Genomic DNA, 17,973 nt, shown 5'->3' with positions numbered 1-17,973 from the left:
CATGGTAGATGAAGCGTGGACAGTCTCTCACTGTACAACATACACATCTTTAAAAGCTGGTAGCAATTGCATGGCCCTTTGCTGCTGAACTAGCTTTTTTCATCGGTCAAGAATAATAACATTAGGTATATGGAGCTAGGGGACTGTGCTTTCCAGAAGCTAAAGCTGTTATGGACTAAAAGTATTTTGTTGCAGGTGTTTTTAAATCATACTGCTTTCTAAGTGGACTACAATGATCAGAGCTGTATAGGAATATATTGAGCATTAATTTTAGCATAATAGGCAATAATTTGAGCAGTACAGCATAGCATTAGGTAAAATAATGAACATAATCGGTGAGTCCCTACACTTATTCCTATACAGCTCTGATCATTGTAGTCCACTTAGAAAGCAGTATGATTTAAAAACACCTACAACAAAATGCTTTTAGTCCATAACAGCTTTAACTTCTGGAAAGCACAATCCCCCTACTTATTATGTTCACAGTATGCTCAATATTTATACCTCGGTTCCTATGTTTTTCTATATAGTACATTTGCACTTAATGGGAAAACAGTAGTTGCTGAAGGCCTGAAGTACAGACTCTAAATCCTTACTTGTTAATGTTCTCAAGGCTTGTGCCCATACACTTTGCACTCCTTTAACCATGCTATTCCATCAGTCCTTGGCTAGTGGAGATCTCCCTTGCGAATGGAAGAAGCCCACGTAATACCAGTAAATAAGAAAGGTTCTACGTTTAAGGCTACCAACTATAGACCAATCAGTCTGACATCTACTGTGGTTAAAATTTTAGAATCTATTATTCGTACGGAGTTATTTGACTTTCTTTTAGAAAATAACATTCTTAACCATCAGCAACATGGTTTTGTGTGCAACAAGTCATGTTTAACTAATTTGTTGGAAACCTTTGAAGACTGGACAAGTGCGGTGGACCAGGGTTATGGGGTTGATGTGGTATACTTGGATTACAGTAAGGCGTTCGACTCTGTACCACATCGTAGATTGATTTCTAAACTTGAAGCATACGGTGTGCGTGGAAATTTGTCCCTATGGTTATCCAATTTTCTCACAAATCATTTTCAGAGAGTAGTGGTTAATGGGTCTCAGTCAGATTGGGTTAGTGTTCAGAGTGGAGTACCTCAAGGTTCAGTCTTGGGTCCCTTGTTATTTATATTGTATGTCAACGATGTGCCTGACCTCATTGAGAGTAATTTGAAGATGTTTGCAGATGACACCAAGATATACTCGGTCATCAAATCTTTTCATGACAGCCTTAAACTGCAACATGATATCAACAAGTTAATGCAATGGTCAAGTGTTTGGTTGCTTAGGTTTAACGCAGCCAAATGCAAAGTAATGCAGATTGGTAACTCTCTTCCTGCATCATACACCATGTACGATGGCACTACAAATGTATCTACTGACCTAGAACTAGTGAACGAGGAGAAGGACCTTGGAGTGTGGTGCACAAGTGATCTCAAGCTATCTCTACACTGCCAAAAAGCTGCAGTCAAGGCTACACAGGTTCTTGGGCTTATTAGGAGATTTTTTAGAATTGACTCTATTGATATGTTTATATTTTTGTATAAGATGTATGTTCGACCACATTTGGAATATTGCGTGCAATCTTGGAGTCCGTACTTGGCCAGAGACATCGACACCCTTGAAAAGGTTCAGAGACGTGCAACTAAAAACCTTCACAGATTAGCCCACCTAACTTACGAAAGCCTCTTGAAATTGTGGATCTCTATTCTCTGTATTGCAGATGCCAAAGGGGTGATATGATTGAAACATATAAGATACTTAAACGACATTATGACTTGGACCCATCTACATTTTTTACTTTAAATACTGCTACCACCAGGGGCCACTCTCCTAAGCTTTTTAAAGAAAGATCAAGATTACTTATTAGGCAGAACTATTTACAAATAGAATAGTTAATCTATGGAACTCCTTACCTGACTTTATCATTTCAGCACCAACAGTTGCAACCTTCAAGTTGCGCTTGGATAATTTTTGGAAGCAATCTAGATATGGGCACCTTCAAAGGCCTGCGGCCTAGCCGGGCAAGTTAGCTTGCCTGGCATCTACAAGCCCATTAAATAATAATAATAAAATGCATGTCACAGAAAAGATCGATATACTCTAATAGAACAGTCAGCTGTCTGACTATTCTCTGACTGTTCTATTAGAGTATATCGACCTTTTTCGTATTTTGATCAGCAAGAATTTATGGTAATATTAATGCACAAGTGTTCTGCCCATTATACTAGCATTAAGCCTAATGCTTTCAGTCGCTTATTATGCTCATTATTCTGCAAGTAGGGACCCACCGATTATGCTCCTTATTTTACCTATTATGCTATGCTGCACTGCTCAGTTTTGCCTATTATGCTTAAATTAACGGTCGATATTTATACCTCGATTCCCATGTTTTTCTAGTAAATTTTTTATGGTAAACAGTAAGTTGCTGAAGTACAGACTGTAAATCCTTGCTTGTCACAGAAAAGATTGATATACTCTAATAGAACAGTCAGCATTCTGACTGTTCTATTAGAGTATATCGATCTTTTTCTAATTTATGGTATCTGCCTATTATGCTAGCATTATGCTCAATGCTTTCAGGCACCTATTATGCTCATTATTATGCCAGCATAATCGGCGGGTCCTTATATGCCAGAATTATATAATCGGCGGGTCCCTAGATAAGTGGTAGTCATGAGTTATATACATTATAAAATTAATATGGATAATAAAGAATGGTAAACGCAAGACCATGTGCAATTTCAGTTGCAAAATATTCTTAGCAGCTAGGCTAAGTGTATGCCCATACATGGGATAGTGCTGCAGATGCTAGTTTTTATATTCAGCAACTATCGAGGATTCTACACATTGTATGTGTTGACTGTTCTGTTAATTTAAGTATTTGAAAGATTGCTCTATTAGAGCATTTTGATCTTGTACAATATTTTATTATACATCCCCTCCTGATTCTAGTGTAGGATAAATCAGTCACAAATAATTTGACTAGTATATATCTGAGTCTAGATGGTCAAAAGATTTAACAAATGATCAGCTTTAGTAGAAATATCTATGGTATTGTGTGGAACTGAAGTTGGAGGTGAAAGATTATACCAAGGTCTTTACTAGGCATGAGCCAAATATGCTCAAAATGCTTTCAGGAATTAATTAATTTCCCAAAGTTGGCATTATGCTCCTAGGTTAACAACATTGTTACAATTATCTTGGAATACTTTAATCAGAGAATGCTCCATTAGAGTATTTCACTTTTCAACACAAGGTGACTGTTCTAAGTAGCTAAGGCAAGAGCCTATTACTGGTATGCTTTTAGCTTCCAATTATTCTTTCTGGCAATTCTTTTTAAATTTACCAAAATGATTCTGGAATTTGTGCAAAAACAAGCATATTAGTGAGAGTTATTACAAAAGTGACTGCTATATACAGTAAGTGACCAGATTTGACAAAACCAGGTTTCCACACACATCCAATTCTTCAACTTTAACCGCTTGTAACTCAGTAATAATTATGCTATTGACCTACAATTTTTACACGATGCTTTCATTGCATTATACAATATCAGGTCTTAATACCATACCTGTTTCACTGCCCGTACAAGTCTCAATAGTAGCAGTGAAATTTATCCCGTATTTCACTGACAGCAGTGAAAAAGTTGTAATTGCAATTTCATTGGCTAGAATTTATGTTAACAATGTAGCGCCAATTAGTGTCGACGCGTGTTTAGTACATAGTGACAAATTGCATAAACATAGCAAAGCTAATGCAGCAAGTATGGTATTAACTGGGAATAGCATGGGTAGCAGTGAAATTTGGGATAAATATCACGAGTGTTGTACTGGAAATTTACCATTTCCAATTCAACAAGAGTGGTATTTATCCCAAATTTCACTGCTACCCATGCTATTACTAGTACAAATTTGGAACTGATAACATGCTCCTACTGTACGTTGAGTTATGGGCCTTTTTTTTCTAACCCCTCTTGAGTGATATCCAGGTTTATCTGTTAATGCTAAGATCAAAGCATTTACAAAGACCATAATATTCGTGCATTGTACCACTACACTGTAACAGAAATTTGGACATGCACTATAATGTCAAGTTTTGCAAATTTGTGACTAGTATTGGAATATTTAACTTACTTTTGGTTTAAGTGTTAGCAATATTGGTGCCTGTTACAGTGTAGGCCTTCATAATATATTTCACTGGATATATGCAATCTGTATAAAATGTAGGGCAATACAAAAGTGCTCTAGAAAAGCAGAGTTGCTGTAAAAGCTATGGGCATGCTTGCAAATTTGAATTGATAAGTTAGCAAATAACGGTCTTCCATGGACAGAAATGAGAGCACGCACATTCAATGTACACCTGTCTCCTGAAGTACAAGCTTAACTGTGGCCCAAGCAACTTGTAATTGGTTTAAGAGAAAGAAAATCTATGACACTGTTAATATTTAGTATCGACCTTGTTCCACAACCAAGTATGTACACACTCTTTGTTTATCTGTGAAGTACTAGGAGCCATACAGGAATAATCCGAATACATGATTAACTAATGTGTGCATATACAAAATTAATAAATGTGTGACATATGCATAATATTATGGGTTCCACACTAAATGCAAGTATTTCAAACATAACATGTCTATGCAAATGTAATAGTGTTCCTTGTTGTGGCTTCCTTCCTTTAAGTCTGTGGAAAATGAAATTCATTTAATCATGGAATGACACAATCAAAATGGTATGTGTACATATTCAATCTGACATACAAATTAAAAGATGGTATCCAGAAGAGGTACGACACGGTTCACGTGAGCCATAGAGTAAATTTATACAGAGAACTTATTTCAGAAGGGTATTACTAAACTATGCACTAATTGAAAACCTTTCTAATACTAAATTCAATGGTGTAACCAACCCCATGGAACTCCGATTGTTTGACTTCAATACATGGTCTATTGGAGACTTCATCATGTGATAAATAACTTGACATACGAAATAGAGGACAATCAGCCATCATGGGAGAGAGCATTGCCAAGAATGAAGCAGAGTGTCCAAGAAGCCTTAAAATCCTTTAAAGTCTATTGAGACATTACCTTTTCGCAATTAAAAAATTCTAAGTTTGCAATTAATATGAATTCTTTCTGGTGGCGATTATTTCATGTCATACCTCCATTGGATGGTACTAATGAACAAACATTTGACTGGATATCAGGTGATAGAAATGCTCAATGGGTCTAATACTAAGTTCTTCGTGCTGCCACTGAAATATGTGTACTAGATGCTTGTGCAGTGTAAAGCATAACAGTATACGCAGATGAATTTCAAATTTTTTGCATCTGTACTACTAATCCATCATTTCAGTAAACTCTCTATGAATTTCTGTGGCTGCTACTATTGCTCTCTGCAGTGGCAATGTATGGAAAATGGCCACTTGCAGCATGCTATTTTTAACCGTGAAAGAGTTATAACCATCTAGATATCACATAGACATTATATGTACTTCGGTGGGTCATAAATTTGCCTGCATATAGATTGTCAGTAGAGACTGTAACATGCAAAAAGTAGCCTAAAGGCTTTGGGAAATTAAAAAGTATTGGATTATACAAAATAAAGATTATTTTGTATATGTGACCTATTTAGAAAACCATCAATATCCACACAATTTTTCAAAATGCAATTTATTTGTTCTTTGTTTTCTACAGGGACAGAGGAATGCACTAGCTAAGTTTCAGCTTCATAAGTTAAGCAGCATTGGAAATACAGCACTAGACAGCCAGATGAGCAATGAAATTGATATGTACAGAAGCTATCAAGAAAAGAATCTACAGGCACTTACATAAACCATCATAACTTACTGATACAACGGCGTATGGAGTTGAATTTTTGCTCACTGTGTTCGCCATGAATTTGTGCATCCACTAAGGTATAGTTTTTGTCCCAGACATGCTTCTGTGTTCAAGAAGGAAGGCAAATTCACTGACAAACGATCGTTGGTAAATTTTTTCGTCACCGCAACGTAAACAAACAACTGTAACTTTAAAATACTTTCGTGCATGGAGATGAAACAAAGATTTTTGTACTCCCTATTAACAGGCGAACACGATGATGCCCAGGATTTATCCATTGGGGGCTTAATTTGCCCACCAGTGAGGTGATAAAAACTTGCATAATTTTTTTTTAGAGTTTGCGTTTTTTATCCATAGTTTTAAATGCGTTTTATTAAAAAAGTGCTATTGTGCATATATCAATGGTTTTGTCACATATGTACATATGTACATATGTAGGCATTTCTCTAGTAAAAAAAACCCAAGGCAAACATGTATTTTCTAAGGTTCTTCATGGTAACATCTGCTGTTCGTTACTTCTTGTTCCAAACCGCGCGCGCGCGCACACACACACACACACACACAGAGGTTGTCACACTTGTATTTAAAATTGCTATATATATATATATATACACATATTTTTCCCTCTGGTTTCATGCACAAGTTGATTTTAACAACAAAAAAACTTTAATAAATACACATGAACGTATAGTCACACATGATATATGCCACCAAACAAATGGCTCTCCAAAAATAAATTTCAGGAACTAAAGTAAACCCACAGATAGCCTGTGGCCAGCTGTGTATTTCTGATTTTAAAGCACTAATACAAATATTTCACACATTTTTTGTACTGTAATAATGTAATAACTTTATACCTACCTGTCTAGGTTTATCACCTGGACGAGTCTACATAAAAAAAAAAACATGTTATGCGTACATGTATACTTATAAAATTAACACAAACCATCAAGAAATAAATCTATACTCAAAAAAACCTAGCTGTAAAAAGATGTGGCCTTAAAAAAATCCAGGGTTAAAACACTGAGACGAAGTTTCAAATGTTTCATGGGTTTAATGGTTAAGTAAACTTCGAATTTTAAAACTATCCTTTGAAGCTTCACAGTGCACTCATAGCCTACGAAAGGATTACAAATAAACATCACTATCTTTATTGCAGTTGCTTATTCATCTTGTGTGATCAATGTTTGTCTCTTCGTAATTGATTTTCATGTGCCACTCCCACTTTTAACCATCACAGTTTAGCTTGCTATCATAGTTGTAGCCTTACTACATCTTATAAATGATAGATAATGCACAGAAAATGTCCTTTTAGCCATTAGTTAGTGTTTGCCTATGCATGATTGCAGTATAGCAGACACGACCATTTGCAACCAATTGATCGTGTCATTCAGTACAGCTGCTATGCATTTTCAAAATGTTTGCAGGCTTATTAGAAAGATAAAACTTAAGAAGGATATGCATAATTACAAAAAAACCTGTAATTTGAAAGCTAACACTGAAGCTTTGAATGTTCGAAAGTAATTAAATTTAATTATTAATCCCATCCCTAATAAAATTGTGAAATCAAAGGTGTGTAAATGAAATCACTTTAACAGCATTACTTAAATGCTTAAGGGGGCAAGCAACTATGTACTATGGCTTCTGTGAATAAAATTATGTGTTTTATCAGGAGGTTATGAGCCGCCGAAGGTGGTGAAGGAGCATGAAACTTATACTGCCTATCATGTACCATCACAATCCAAATCAATCACCGATTAGTTTCCATATAAGGAAAGTAAAATCTCATTATTTGAAGCCATATATGAAATTATGTGTGACCAGTGACACGTGGCAATGGTAAAGTTGGCTGAGTAGTCTTTCTCTTCTTCGATGGTGGCGAACTCATCTCTACTTCGTGTGGCTGGAGCGTCATTTGCGCGTGACTTAAAACAAACACAGTGACGTAATTTGTTTCGTCATGAAACTCAGATTCATGCTCCTTTGCTGCCTTCGGAAGCTCATAAGCTCCTGATTTTATATGAAGCTGTAAAACCAACATAGATACTGTTCTCCACCTGATAAATAAAATACGTTTTAGTTGAGACATTGAAATTCTGTTTAGTGCAAATCTGAGTGAGAGTTTAATGGCTCATTTGATCAAGTACTTAAAATACTAAACACATCTGATACAAAAAGGAATGAAAAGCAAGCACAGATCAATAAAAAACCAAGATTTTTGCTTGTGAAGCCATAGGAATTATTAGCGTGCCCCTTAATCTTTTAAAAACCACACTTTTCACACTTTGCCTGTTTTGGTATAAATATCACTTTTGCAAGTCCCAAAGCTATGGGGCTTCCTTTTCTTTTCTATAGAATTTGACAACTGTTGTGCTTTCGTCATTGAATGGTCTATCAGGGTTGTTTTACTATTTGAGTATATCCATCCCATACTTGTTACAAATATATAGTGTAAATTGTAATAAAAGGGCAAACTGCAAAAGGAAACTTTATGACTTTTATGATAAATCAAAACATGTGGTAATGTGCTGTTGTGTGGCCAAGAAGGCCGGAATATCACACCACGTGTATATTGCTAGGAAGAAAGCTTTTATGCCCTGCATAGTTCTTTCTCCAAAGCACTTCATTTTTTTGTCCTAGGCCACACAACAGATTTCCTCCAGGTATTTGTGAGATATTGGTGGTCAAAGTTTCAATTTTTTTTTTTTTTTTTTTTTTTTCTTTCTTTCTTCTTAAGGGGTCTGTGAGGCTAGATTTGTTTTTTGCACACTTGGAAAAATAGTTTTTTTTTATAAATGCAAACGTGTGATTCAATTACCGTGAAATTCGGTATACATAAAAAACGTAAAGAAATCACCCTGTAGAAAATTCTGCCAGAAACAAATTGCTCTGTAGAAAGATCAGTTAGAAGAAGTTACTTTTTAGAGAGTTCAGCTACAAAGAAACCATTCTTTAAACGTATAAAGGTGAATTTATACGTACTCAATTTGCCTTGAATCTGATAAATATCCATGGTACTATGAATGTTTATTCGCATAAAAAGATCAAACTTTTGTCACAGCTACAGGGTAAACCACTTATAGGAATAACTTAAAATTTGGTATGTACATAGGCTAGCCATCTGGCATCATAGCAGTGCTTTATGATGGTTTGAAAAACAAAGAAGTAACAGCAACATAGGTGGGGTCGGGATACTCTACTAGAACAGTCACTGTGGAGTGAAACTGTTGAAAATCAACAGCAAAAAAACTTACCAGAGTTTGATTAATGCTTGAATCTACTTAAAAGGTGTGCAATATTATTTCACAATCTGGCTATTGTATTATCAAGGGTTCATAATATTTGTATGGGGGCATATATTATGGTAACTGCTTTATTAGAGTAAAATTTGGACTGCAGACAACTGGACTATATGTGATATTTAAAGGGCGTGGTCTTTTCATGCCTTGTTTTTCATTATGCTACCAATAAGAGGCATGCAATTTATGATCAGTTGCTATAAGTACAGTTAGATCATTAAAGGTTGTGTCCCTCCAGTGTAGTTGACCAGCTAGATTGATAAGGGGAGAGTCACTCGATTGTTATTGGTCCAGCTACATGTAGTTCATAACAGCGTGGTCAATTCTATTGCGTAGGTAATGTATACATACATTCTACCAGTAGTACCAGCATGAGCACTTATTGTGGCAAAAAATGGCAGTTGCATAATGCATCATTTAGCCTATAGCCTTGTGACTGTGGTCAGGCAAGCAGACTATGGGTTTGGTGATTAAAAAAAACAACAACTTGGCACACATACAGTATAGGTTAGATTTGTTGATATATTTGACATTATATTTGGTGTCTACGTAAGTCTATTCCGTTAAGGTACTTTTTTCTATTTTAAGATATTTTTAGAATGTAGTTGTTGTACCTTAATACTCTTGATGGCTGCTTGTAACAGAGAAATGTAGCGTTAATTAGTAGAAACAAGCTATTACTCCATCTGTAACCATTGTTTACAGGTTCAAAATTAATTTTCAGGTGGTGATGCGCTGCCAACGCTAACAGTGTTGGTGTGCAAAATAAACATAAAAAGGATCTAAGGAATTTATACGCTTCCAAAATACAAATGGGTCTAATCAGAAAAAAAGTAGTTAAGACACTATGTATGAGTACATTTTATTTTACCCTATTTATTATAGAGTGCCTGCTTTCTTGGCTATCAATAATATGTGATTAGCTGAAAACTGGTCATTTTCACAAAATACTATTTTGCTCAAAAATGTATTGAAATAAACTGTATGTGTTCCACATAAAAATTTATGCACATTTTAATCACAACAAAATAAAGTCAAATCAGTAAAACCTATGCACCATCAGATTTTCCTGTTCACGGAAAGTAAGAAAATTTTTGTTTCATATTTGTATAGTAAAAGACAGGTGAATTAACCCTCTCACCGCCACAACTGCCATATGGCGGTTTCGATTATAAATGCCCGTAGCATCACATTCTAAACACTCTGTAACTTCAGTCGAGTGTTTTAGTAGTCCCTGCGCTTATCCTGTAGTGGGCACGCCCTTAAGTGGACAGGAGCAAGGATAACCGGTCTCTCGTGTACTATTGCACGGTTAGATGATGCAATTGCGTACTTTTGGAGTGTTGATAACAAGCATTGTAAAGGATTCTTTGACGTGATAATGGCACTACTAATAAAGAGAAACAGTAAGGAGAGGGATTATAGGTTGGAGTGGCATGTTGCTACTTTTGTATGTCTCAAAACAGTGACTTCATGCTTGTATGCGCATGCACACTTGCTCAAATGCTGGAAAATCAGACTTATGGGTGGTCCACAATTTTCTGCTTTTCCGCGAGCATACAAACCGTACGCTAGGGGGGAGGGGGTAAAATTGCATGTACGCTTTTTAAATAATGTCGATCACATGAGTTGGCGAGAAATCCGAATGTAGTGATAAGGCTCCCTCTACTGCTACTTATTCAGTGTCCAATTATAAACGGTGGACTAAAGCGAGCTGATGCTGTTAATGCATGGGCCCAAGCCAAGTGTAGCTGGGGTTAGCTACCAATGAAAAGAAGCTTTATATAAGCTAAAGGAAAGATAAAGCTCATTGAATCTACAGGTAAGACGGTTATCAGCGTGATAACACATACTACAGGCTTTATATACTTTTATAACAGCACTTACTTTTCTTTCTCTTTCTAGCAATTAACACTGATAAACGGTTACAACTGAATAGCTTGTAGCTACAATGCTTCAGTACTAGTGTTGCTTTGTTTTCTACCTGCAGAAGGTGTTGTTGTGGGTTTAGGAATACTGTTGGGTATGGGAGGCTGGATTATGTGGGTACTAATTTGTTTACACTACATAGTTGTGGTAGTTGTGGGTTGCCTATAGAGAAAACCTGTCTCTGCAGAGTGTACCCACATCTCCAGACTCCAGTCCACCTCAGACTACGGTGAATACCCAACAAAAACTAGTACTACTGTTGCTACTGCCAGTGTTGGGATGGTTTTGTATGAACACGCTGAAAATAGCAAAGAACTGTTTCTATAATGTGTATGTACACATTTGCAAATGTGCATCAGGTACTAATGCCCGCTGTGTGTAGGAATGATTCTTTCAGGGTATCAGCTTCAAAAGCATCAAAATGATAAGATGCCTAAAAGACAAAACAAATACCAAACATGAATTTTGCAATATTAAAAAAGTATCCATGTGTTTGGTCTGCTATACAATACATCCATGTGTGTCAACATTTAGGGCTGGGGGAGGGGGTTAGAAAAAAGAGTACTCTTTGTACGCTTGCAAAAAAGCAGAAAATTGTGGACCACCCCTTAGAGATAATCGCTTCAACTGTAAACAGGTTAGTGATGTTCATTGTATTATTATAAACAGTGCTAGCCTGTAAAGTAGTGAAATTTCACGTTAGGTTTCACTTAGATCGATTTTCATACTTTAAAGTTATATAATAGATTTGTGTGTAAACAACAACTTCATAATCAAATTCCTTGTTCTATAGTGAGTAAATTGATATATAGTTTTATAGAATTATATGGTATGGTGTGTAAGTTATAGCAGTTTAGAAACAGTAGATTGGAGCCTCTACAAATTTGGTGGTGAGGGGGTTAAGGGTGCTTATTTACGAAGCACAAGAAATAAAGTTTATCATTGTCATTTCTTTGTTTGAAATGGCCTTCTTCTTTGTGCACATGGGGAAAGCATTATACTTATGAATTTGCCAGAGAGATTGAGCCAATTGATTCAGGTGTGAGTTATGATCAACTAAATTAAGTGCCTGTAATTCACTAACTGTATAGCTACTGTACAATCAAATTTACTGCTGTTCCAACTGTGTAGTACTATAACGCCAACACTACTCAACATAAAGGTTAAAATTTCAGCTGTTCACTCCTTTCTTACTATAGATAACAGAGAATCAAGGAAATGGAATTTCAAAAATGTGTGAAAATGATGGAATTTTGCTCAGTTGGTCACATACTGTATGTCTTAATGTAAGCAGTCTCATGGACTGTACAGTCAATACTATAGTGTCTTAATACAAATTATTGTAACAAAAAAGCAAAAAAAACAACCTGTGAATTATAACAATTGATTAATTACTTAACGATTCAAGAGATACATATATTCATCAATACAAAGAACCTTTGAATGTCAATTAGGTTTGATTATATTTTATCAAAAAATTACCACGCAGTGTTTTTCTCCACTAGTATGTACAATGATTCATATTATTATACTTACCGAACTGCCTCCCTCCATCACAACATTAATGGGCCCGGTCCTAGCATACTGTATAAAATACATACGTATACAGTAAAAAAAAATTATATCTGTTAACCTTATGAAATCTACCCTTGCTATAAACACTATTCCTTTAAACTTAAACAAACTGATGGTACGGTACGTCACTACATGACTTGGAAATGGGATAAATAGTTACCTCTTACATTAGTACACGTAATTCTTATGTTTTCTGTGATATACTATATAGTACAGTAGGACACATAGTACAGTAGGACCTCTATTATCCAAATACTTGTGTGCCAATTCATTCACAAAAGTGTTTAGATAATTTGAATTTGTTTGGATAAATGAAGCCCATTCATTAATTTACAGAGTTCTCAACTACTCTAATAGAACATACACTTACTTTAACCGTTAAAGCCGCACGAGCTGATATATCGGCCATTTTTTAAAAGCACGTAAAACGCATAAATAATACAAGTAACTCATGCTTAAAGAATGGCTTCTAAACAGCCAGCACAGACAAGTTTGTCTAATGAAAAACCTTACATCAATGGAAGGTTTATTTAATGGGTTACTTAGACTAGTATAAATAATGCTTGTAACAACAAACGCTCATTTGTTATGACGCCACAAAGAAATGACGATTGTATTTCCTGTTATTTCACACACATCACATTGTTAGCCATTTATAACAAAATGTTTGACTCGCGTGAGCTGTACATGGCGTGATTTGACATTGAATGGAGAATCGAATGGTCTTTACCAGAACTCCATAGGACACACTGTGAAGACGTTATCGACCATTTGAAGGTATGTGATGAGTTGTTTTCGTGTTTTGTGACTGCTTGTATATTCATGGTGAGTTTTGGCCTTAATGCTTTTACCAAAAGGGTAAAACCCTAGATACTGCTTTATTCATTATTACATCACGGATAGAATGGTACAAATTGCACGGAAGTTACAGCACTTTGTTTACAGACATGCATTACGGCCAATATATCGGCCAATATATCGGCCTGTGTGTTTTCAGTGCACTTTTATTAATAATTGCGTGTGGCTTTAAGGGTTAATAGAATGTTCACCTAATGACGAAATACTCTATAGAACAATCACTTGTACTGTTCGGATAATCGAGGTCCTACTGTAATGGCACGTTGATCAAAGAAAAAAGGTACATAAGAGTTGAAGGTTCTTGAAACACATTTTTTTTTGTCAGATAGACTCATGGCCATATGTACACATGTGCTGTGTGTACTGGAGTAAACACTACAACATGACAGAAACAAATCCCAACTACAGGTGTACTGAAAAGTTTCTCATGCTAATACAAATTCTTATAAATTAATAGTAGGGCTGCACCTATTCCACTTTTTACCGATACTTCAAATACCAAGTACTCAGCTGGGAAGTATCTGCAAGTACAAGTACCGATACCAAGTACCTTAAAGTAGCTACTTCATAGTGCACACATTTATTATATAGTGCATTTCATGGTATTCTTGTACACGTTTTCAGTATGGTTCATGTTTATAATGAAGTAGCCAATCAAGATTCACAAAGAAAGAAGTCACTGAAATTCAAACCAGTGGATATTCCAGTATTCTTCTGGAGAAGTGTAGATAATATCATAATGGTGCTTACAAAAACACAAAATATTCTAATATTGAAACAGTCACTTAATTCTACCTGATTGCTCTATTAGAGTTATTGACTGTTCTATTAAAGTATATCGATCTTTTTCTCAGTAAAGCGTTTTCACACATACGTTTCGGCATAGATCGGTACAATTTTGCTGGTAGTTAACTATTAGTGTTGTACTTGATGTTTTTAGGCGTCCACTGTGCTAGTTTTATTCTCGCACGTGATAAGAATTGGTATCTGCAACAACATAATGGCCGATTCCGATACTTCATGAAAACAGCAGTATTGGCCCGATACCGATACTAGAATCGGTGCAGCCCTAATTAATAGTGTGGCTGATAAATCCATGCAAGCATACTTGACTTGTCTTGGTATTACAGGTTTTGATTAAATTTAACACATTAACTACCTGACAAATTCATTAGATTGTTTGCAAGCGGTCTGTAAACCTTGTATAAAAGGAGGGTAACCTGAAAACAAGTAGTTCATAAGGAAATGTGTTTACAGTTCATTTACAATGCCAATCAGTTACAATGCCAACAATACAGTTAGTACCACAAAGGTAAGTCCATATACACTAACAAAAGTATGTATTTATATATTAAGCATTTATGTGCACATAAACAGTTATAGTGACAATGAATTGCAATGCTATGATTTCATTATTGTACAGTCTTATAACACACACATACTTACAAAATGTGTGTACGAAATACATACATACAGTCCCCATATAAGTCCAATAAGTGTCTTATGTGTAAAAATAATGTTTACATAATTAGAATACTTTACTCATACTGTTCACATATGCGTGGAGTTTTATTCAAATTTCTGTAGTATAAATATCTGTAATCTTGAAGCACAAAATGGCACTGATTGCAAAATGGTATAGCCGTGGCAATAATGGTTATGAATGTTGCAGCACTTTTAAAGCAACACAAAAACACTGCAACTATATTATCAGGGTTAAGACATGTAATTTCTTACCGAGTACAAAGCCTGCTCTTCTGCAGCAGAGCGTACAGGCTTACTACATGGAGATTAACAAGGTTAAAATTTATGGCACACTACCATTAGATGTATACATATATTTTACATTGCACATACGTATGTACATATAATTATTTATTTCATGGGTGTCATTCAGATTTGAATCTGGAAAGGACTCAAATCTGACCCAGTAAAATCAAGTATTGAAAATTCATAACAGTGATCACATAAGAAATTAAAACTTCCATATGCAGCAGTCTAATTGGCCATATACACTATTCATTATTAAGAACACAGGCAAAGTTATAGATTCTTTTACGAAGATTGTTGAAACACTGGTGAATAGAAGTGTACTGATTTGAATTAACCAATCCAATTGCTGTATATCATTGCACAATGTTTTCAAGAATGTTTATTTGTATATCAGTATATCACATCGGCTTTAGCAGCAATATTGAGTCCCACCGACTTAACAAAATCTTCTCATCAACCATTCATACAATATTTACAGTATATGGGTACCCTGCTATTTGTGGACCCTTATTTACCCTCACCATTCCCTGGGTGTCTAAATAGTTAAGATACTTGAATTGTGTTATGTAATAGTTGTATTATGGTTTTTTTTTGATATGTACAACCAAGCTTCAGGCCCAAGAATGTGCGTGTACATATCAGGCAAATCATGAGGGTATGTGATACAACTGATATGTACCATGCCAATTGCAGGCTAAGAGCCCATGGGTGAGTAATCACCCAAACCAATACGAGACTGACCACTGAATTTATTATATAGACCAACTTGTAAAATTCGATTATGGGACAGCAGAAACTAACATTGTTACTACGTTTGTTAACATGAACAGGCAAGTCCTAAGAGTATCATGGAAAAGTTCAATTGAGCAATTTTACTAGTATTTTAAAGCCGCTGCAGCATTTTTTCAGACTGTTTACAACATTTACTAAATAACTATAGGAGTAGGCTTCGCTGTAGAGTGTTTATTTTGTGTTACTTAAAAGTGGGCGTGGTCCGTATCTGAAAATGGGGTGAACCGCTTGTGAATATGCTATAGCACTAGTTCTCACTTTAAACCAATGTTTCTCAACTCATAGGATGGCAAGGGTGACAAATCGCTTCCATCTGAGTGTTGCAGGATGCAAAATCAGATGCATGGTTTTCATCATGCGACCAATAATAAAATCCCACAATCAATTTCAGCTCGAGTTTTTATATAAAGAAATTGGCAGTACTGTTCCCACATAAAAGCATTAGTACATTAAAATGTACCATAGCCAGCCAGGATTTAGTACCATGGCCAAAAGATATAATATGTACCCTGAAATTCGCTTTTGAAGTTAGGTGGCTTCATGGTACATAACTTCTTTAGACTATGTCTCATGCAGCTCTGGTCAAATTAATGCTCACTAGTAATGTTTATTGATAAAATTATTTTTATAAACAAGTGATGATTACTAATAGGGCTGGGACGAAGCTTCAAACGTTTTGTGGGTTCAAAGGTTATGTAATCTTTGAATTATAAAAGTATCCTTCGAAGCTTTCATAATGCACTCATAGTCTATGAAAGAATTACAAATAAAAGCTGTTATCTTTATTGCAGCTGTTTATTCATCTTAATGTTCATCTCTTTGCAATCAATCTTCATGTGCCACATCCACTTTTAAACCATCGCAGTTTAGCTTGCTACCATAGTTGGAGTCTTAAAACACCTCATAAAGTGATAGATAATGCATGGAAATGTCCTTTTAGCCATTAGTTGGTGTATAGTGGACATTTCCATTTGCAATCGATCGATTGCGTCATTCAGTACTGCTGCTATGCACTTTCCAAATGCTTACAAACTTATTAACTTCAGAAGTATGTGCATAAATACAAGAAAACCTGTAACTTGAAATCTAACACCTGAATGTTCGAGGGTAAATTTCAATAGTTGTCCCAGCCCTAATACTAATGATTGTTGTGACTAGAATTAGGCAAAGCATGTAACACACATTACAAAAAAATGGCATTGATATCAAATCTACTTAGATATATCTACTCGGGCTAATTATTGCCTTATTAAGGGGTAATGCAGCATTGTTTACTTAATGTTGGTAACTCTAAGTAATATAACAAAATATGCTATAAAAACTAGTAATATAACTCAAGTTACTTTACTTACAAATGTGATGTGTTACCTAAGTAACAAAGTTACTGTATTGACTCAGATCTTAAGAAATTTAGTACTACAAGTAACAAAGTTTGTAATCTTGGTATTGATCCACTGAGTAACGCCTAGCCACAACAAAGTAATTAAGCACTAATGAAGCTCACTTTGAACTAACGAATGAAGTTTAATGACCAGAAAATACTGTTACTTTCTCTTGAATACAATTATAACCAAGAATTACATATTGTCCAACAACACAATCGGTCATTTGATAAGGTAGTAGTTATGTACATGACAGCTTAAAGGGGAACTGAAGTAGAAATTAAAACGCAATGCTATAATGATAAATGAATTAACTGTGAAAGTTTGGCTGACATCCCCCCTTTCGGATGCCATGCTTTTTGTGGCTTTGACGTCACTGGATCCTAATGCAAAGACTTTCCTATTGGATTGGTATTACATTGACGTTTTGAGCAGAATGCCTGTCTACTGTATCGCCATAAACTGCGACAACAACCAATGC

General features: G+C 35.5%; 1 protein-coding gene across 1 annotated transcript in view; it reads right to left on the bottom strand.

Annotated features, from left to right (window-relative positions):
- Positions 1–4,517: 4,517 nt before the first annotated feature.
- LOC136264500 (uncharacterized) overlaps positions 4,518–17,973 on the bottom strand; it is a 43,996-nt gene continuing 30,540 nt past the window's right edge. Inside the window, exons 5-8 of the mRNA XM_066059260.1 lie at positions 15,283–15,325; positions 12,649–12,696; positions 6,746–6,772; positions 4,518–4,728 (exon numbers count right to left, since the gene is read on the bottom strand). Coding sequence (XP_065915332.1) covers positions 4,723–4,728; positions 6,746–6,772; positions 12,649–12,696; positions 15,283–15,325 — 124 coding nt within the window. The 3' untranslated portion in view covers positions 4,518–4,722. The remainder of the gene's footprint in view (positions 4,729–6,745; positions 6,773–12,648; positions 12,697–15,282; positions 15,326–17,973) is intronic.

This window comes from Dysidea avara, chromosome 1 (assembly GCF_963678975.1).
Source record: "Dysidea avara chromosome 1, odDysAvar1.4, whole genome shotgun sequence".
NCBI classification, from domain to species: Eukaryota; Metazoa; Porifera; class Demospongiae; order Dictyoceratida; family Dysideidae; genus Dysidea; species Dysidea avara.
Note: the sequence above shows the minus strand (reverse complement) of the source record. Positions and strands in the feature narration are given on the sequence as shown.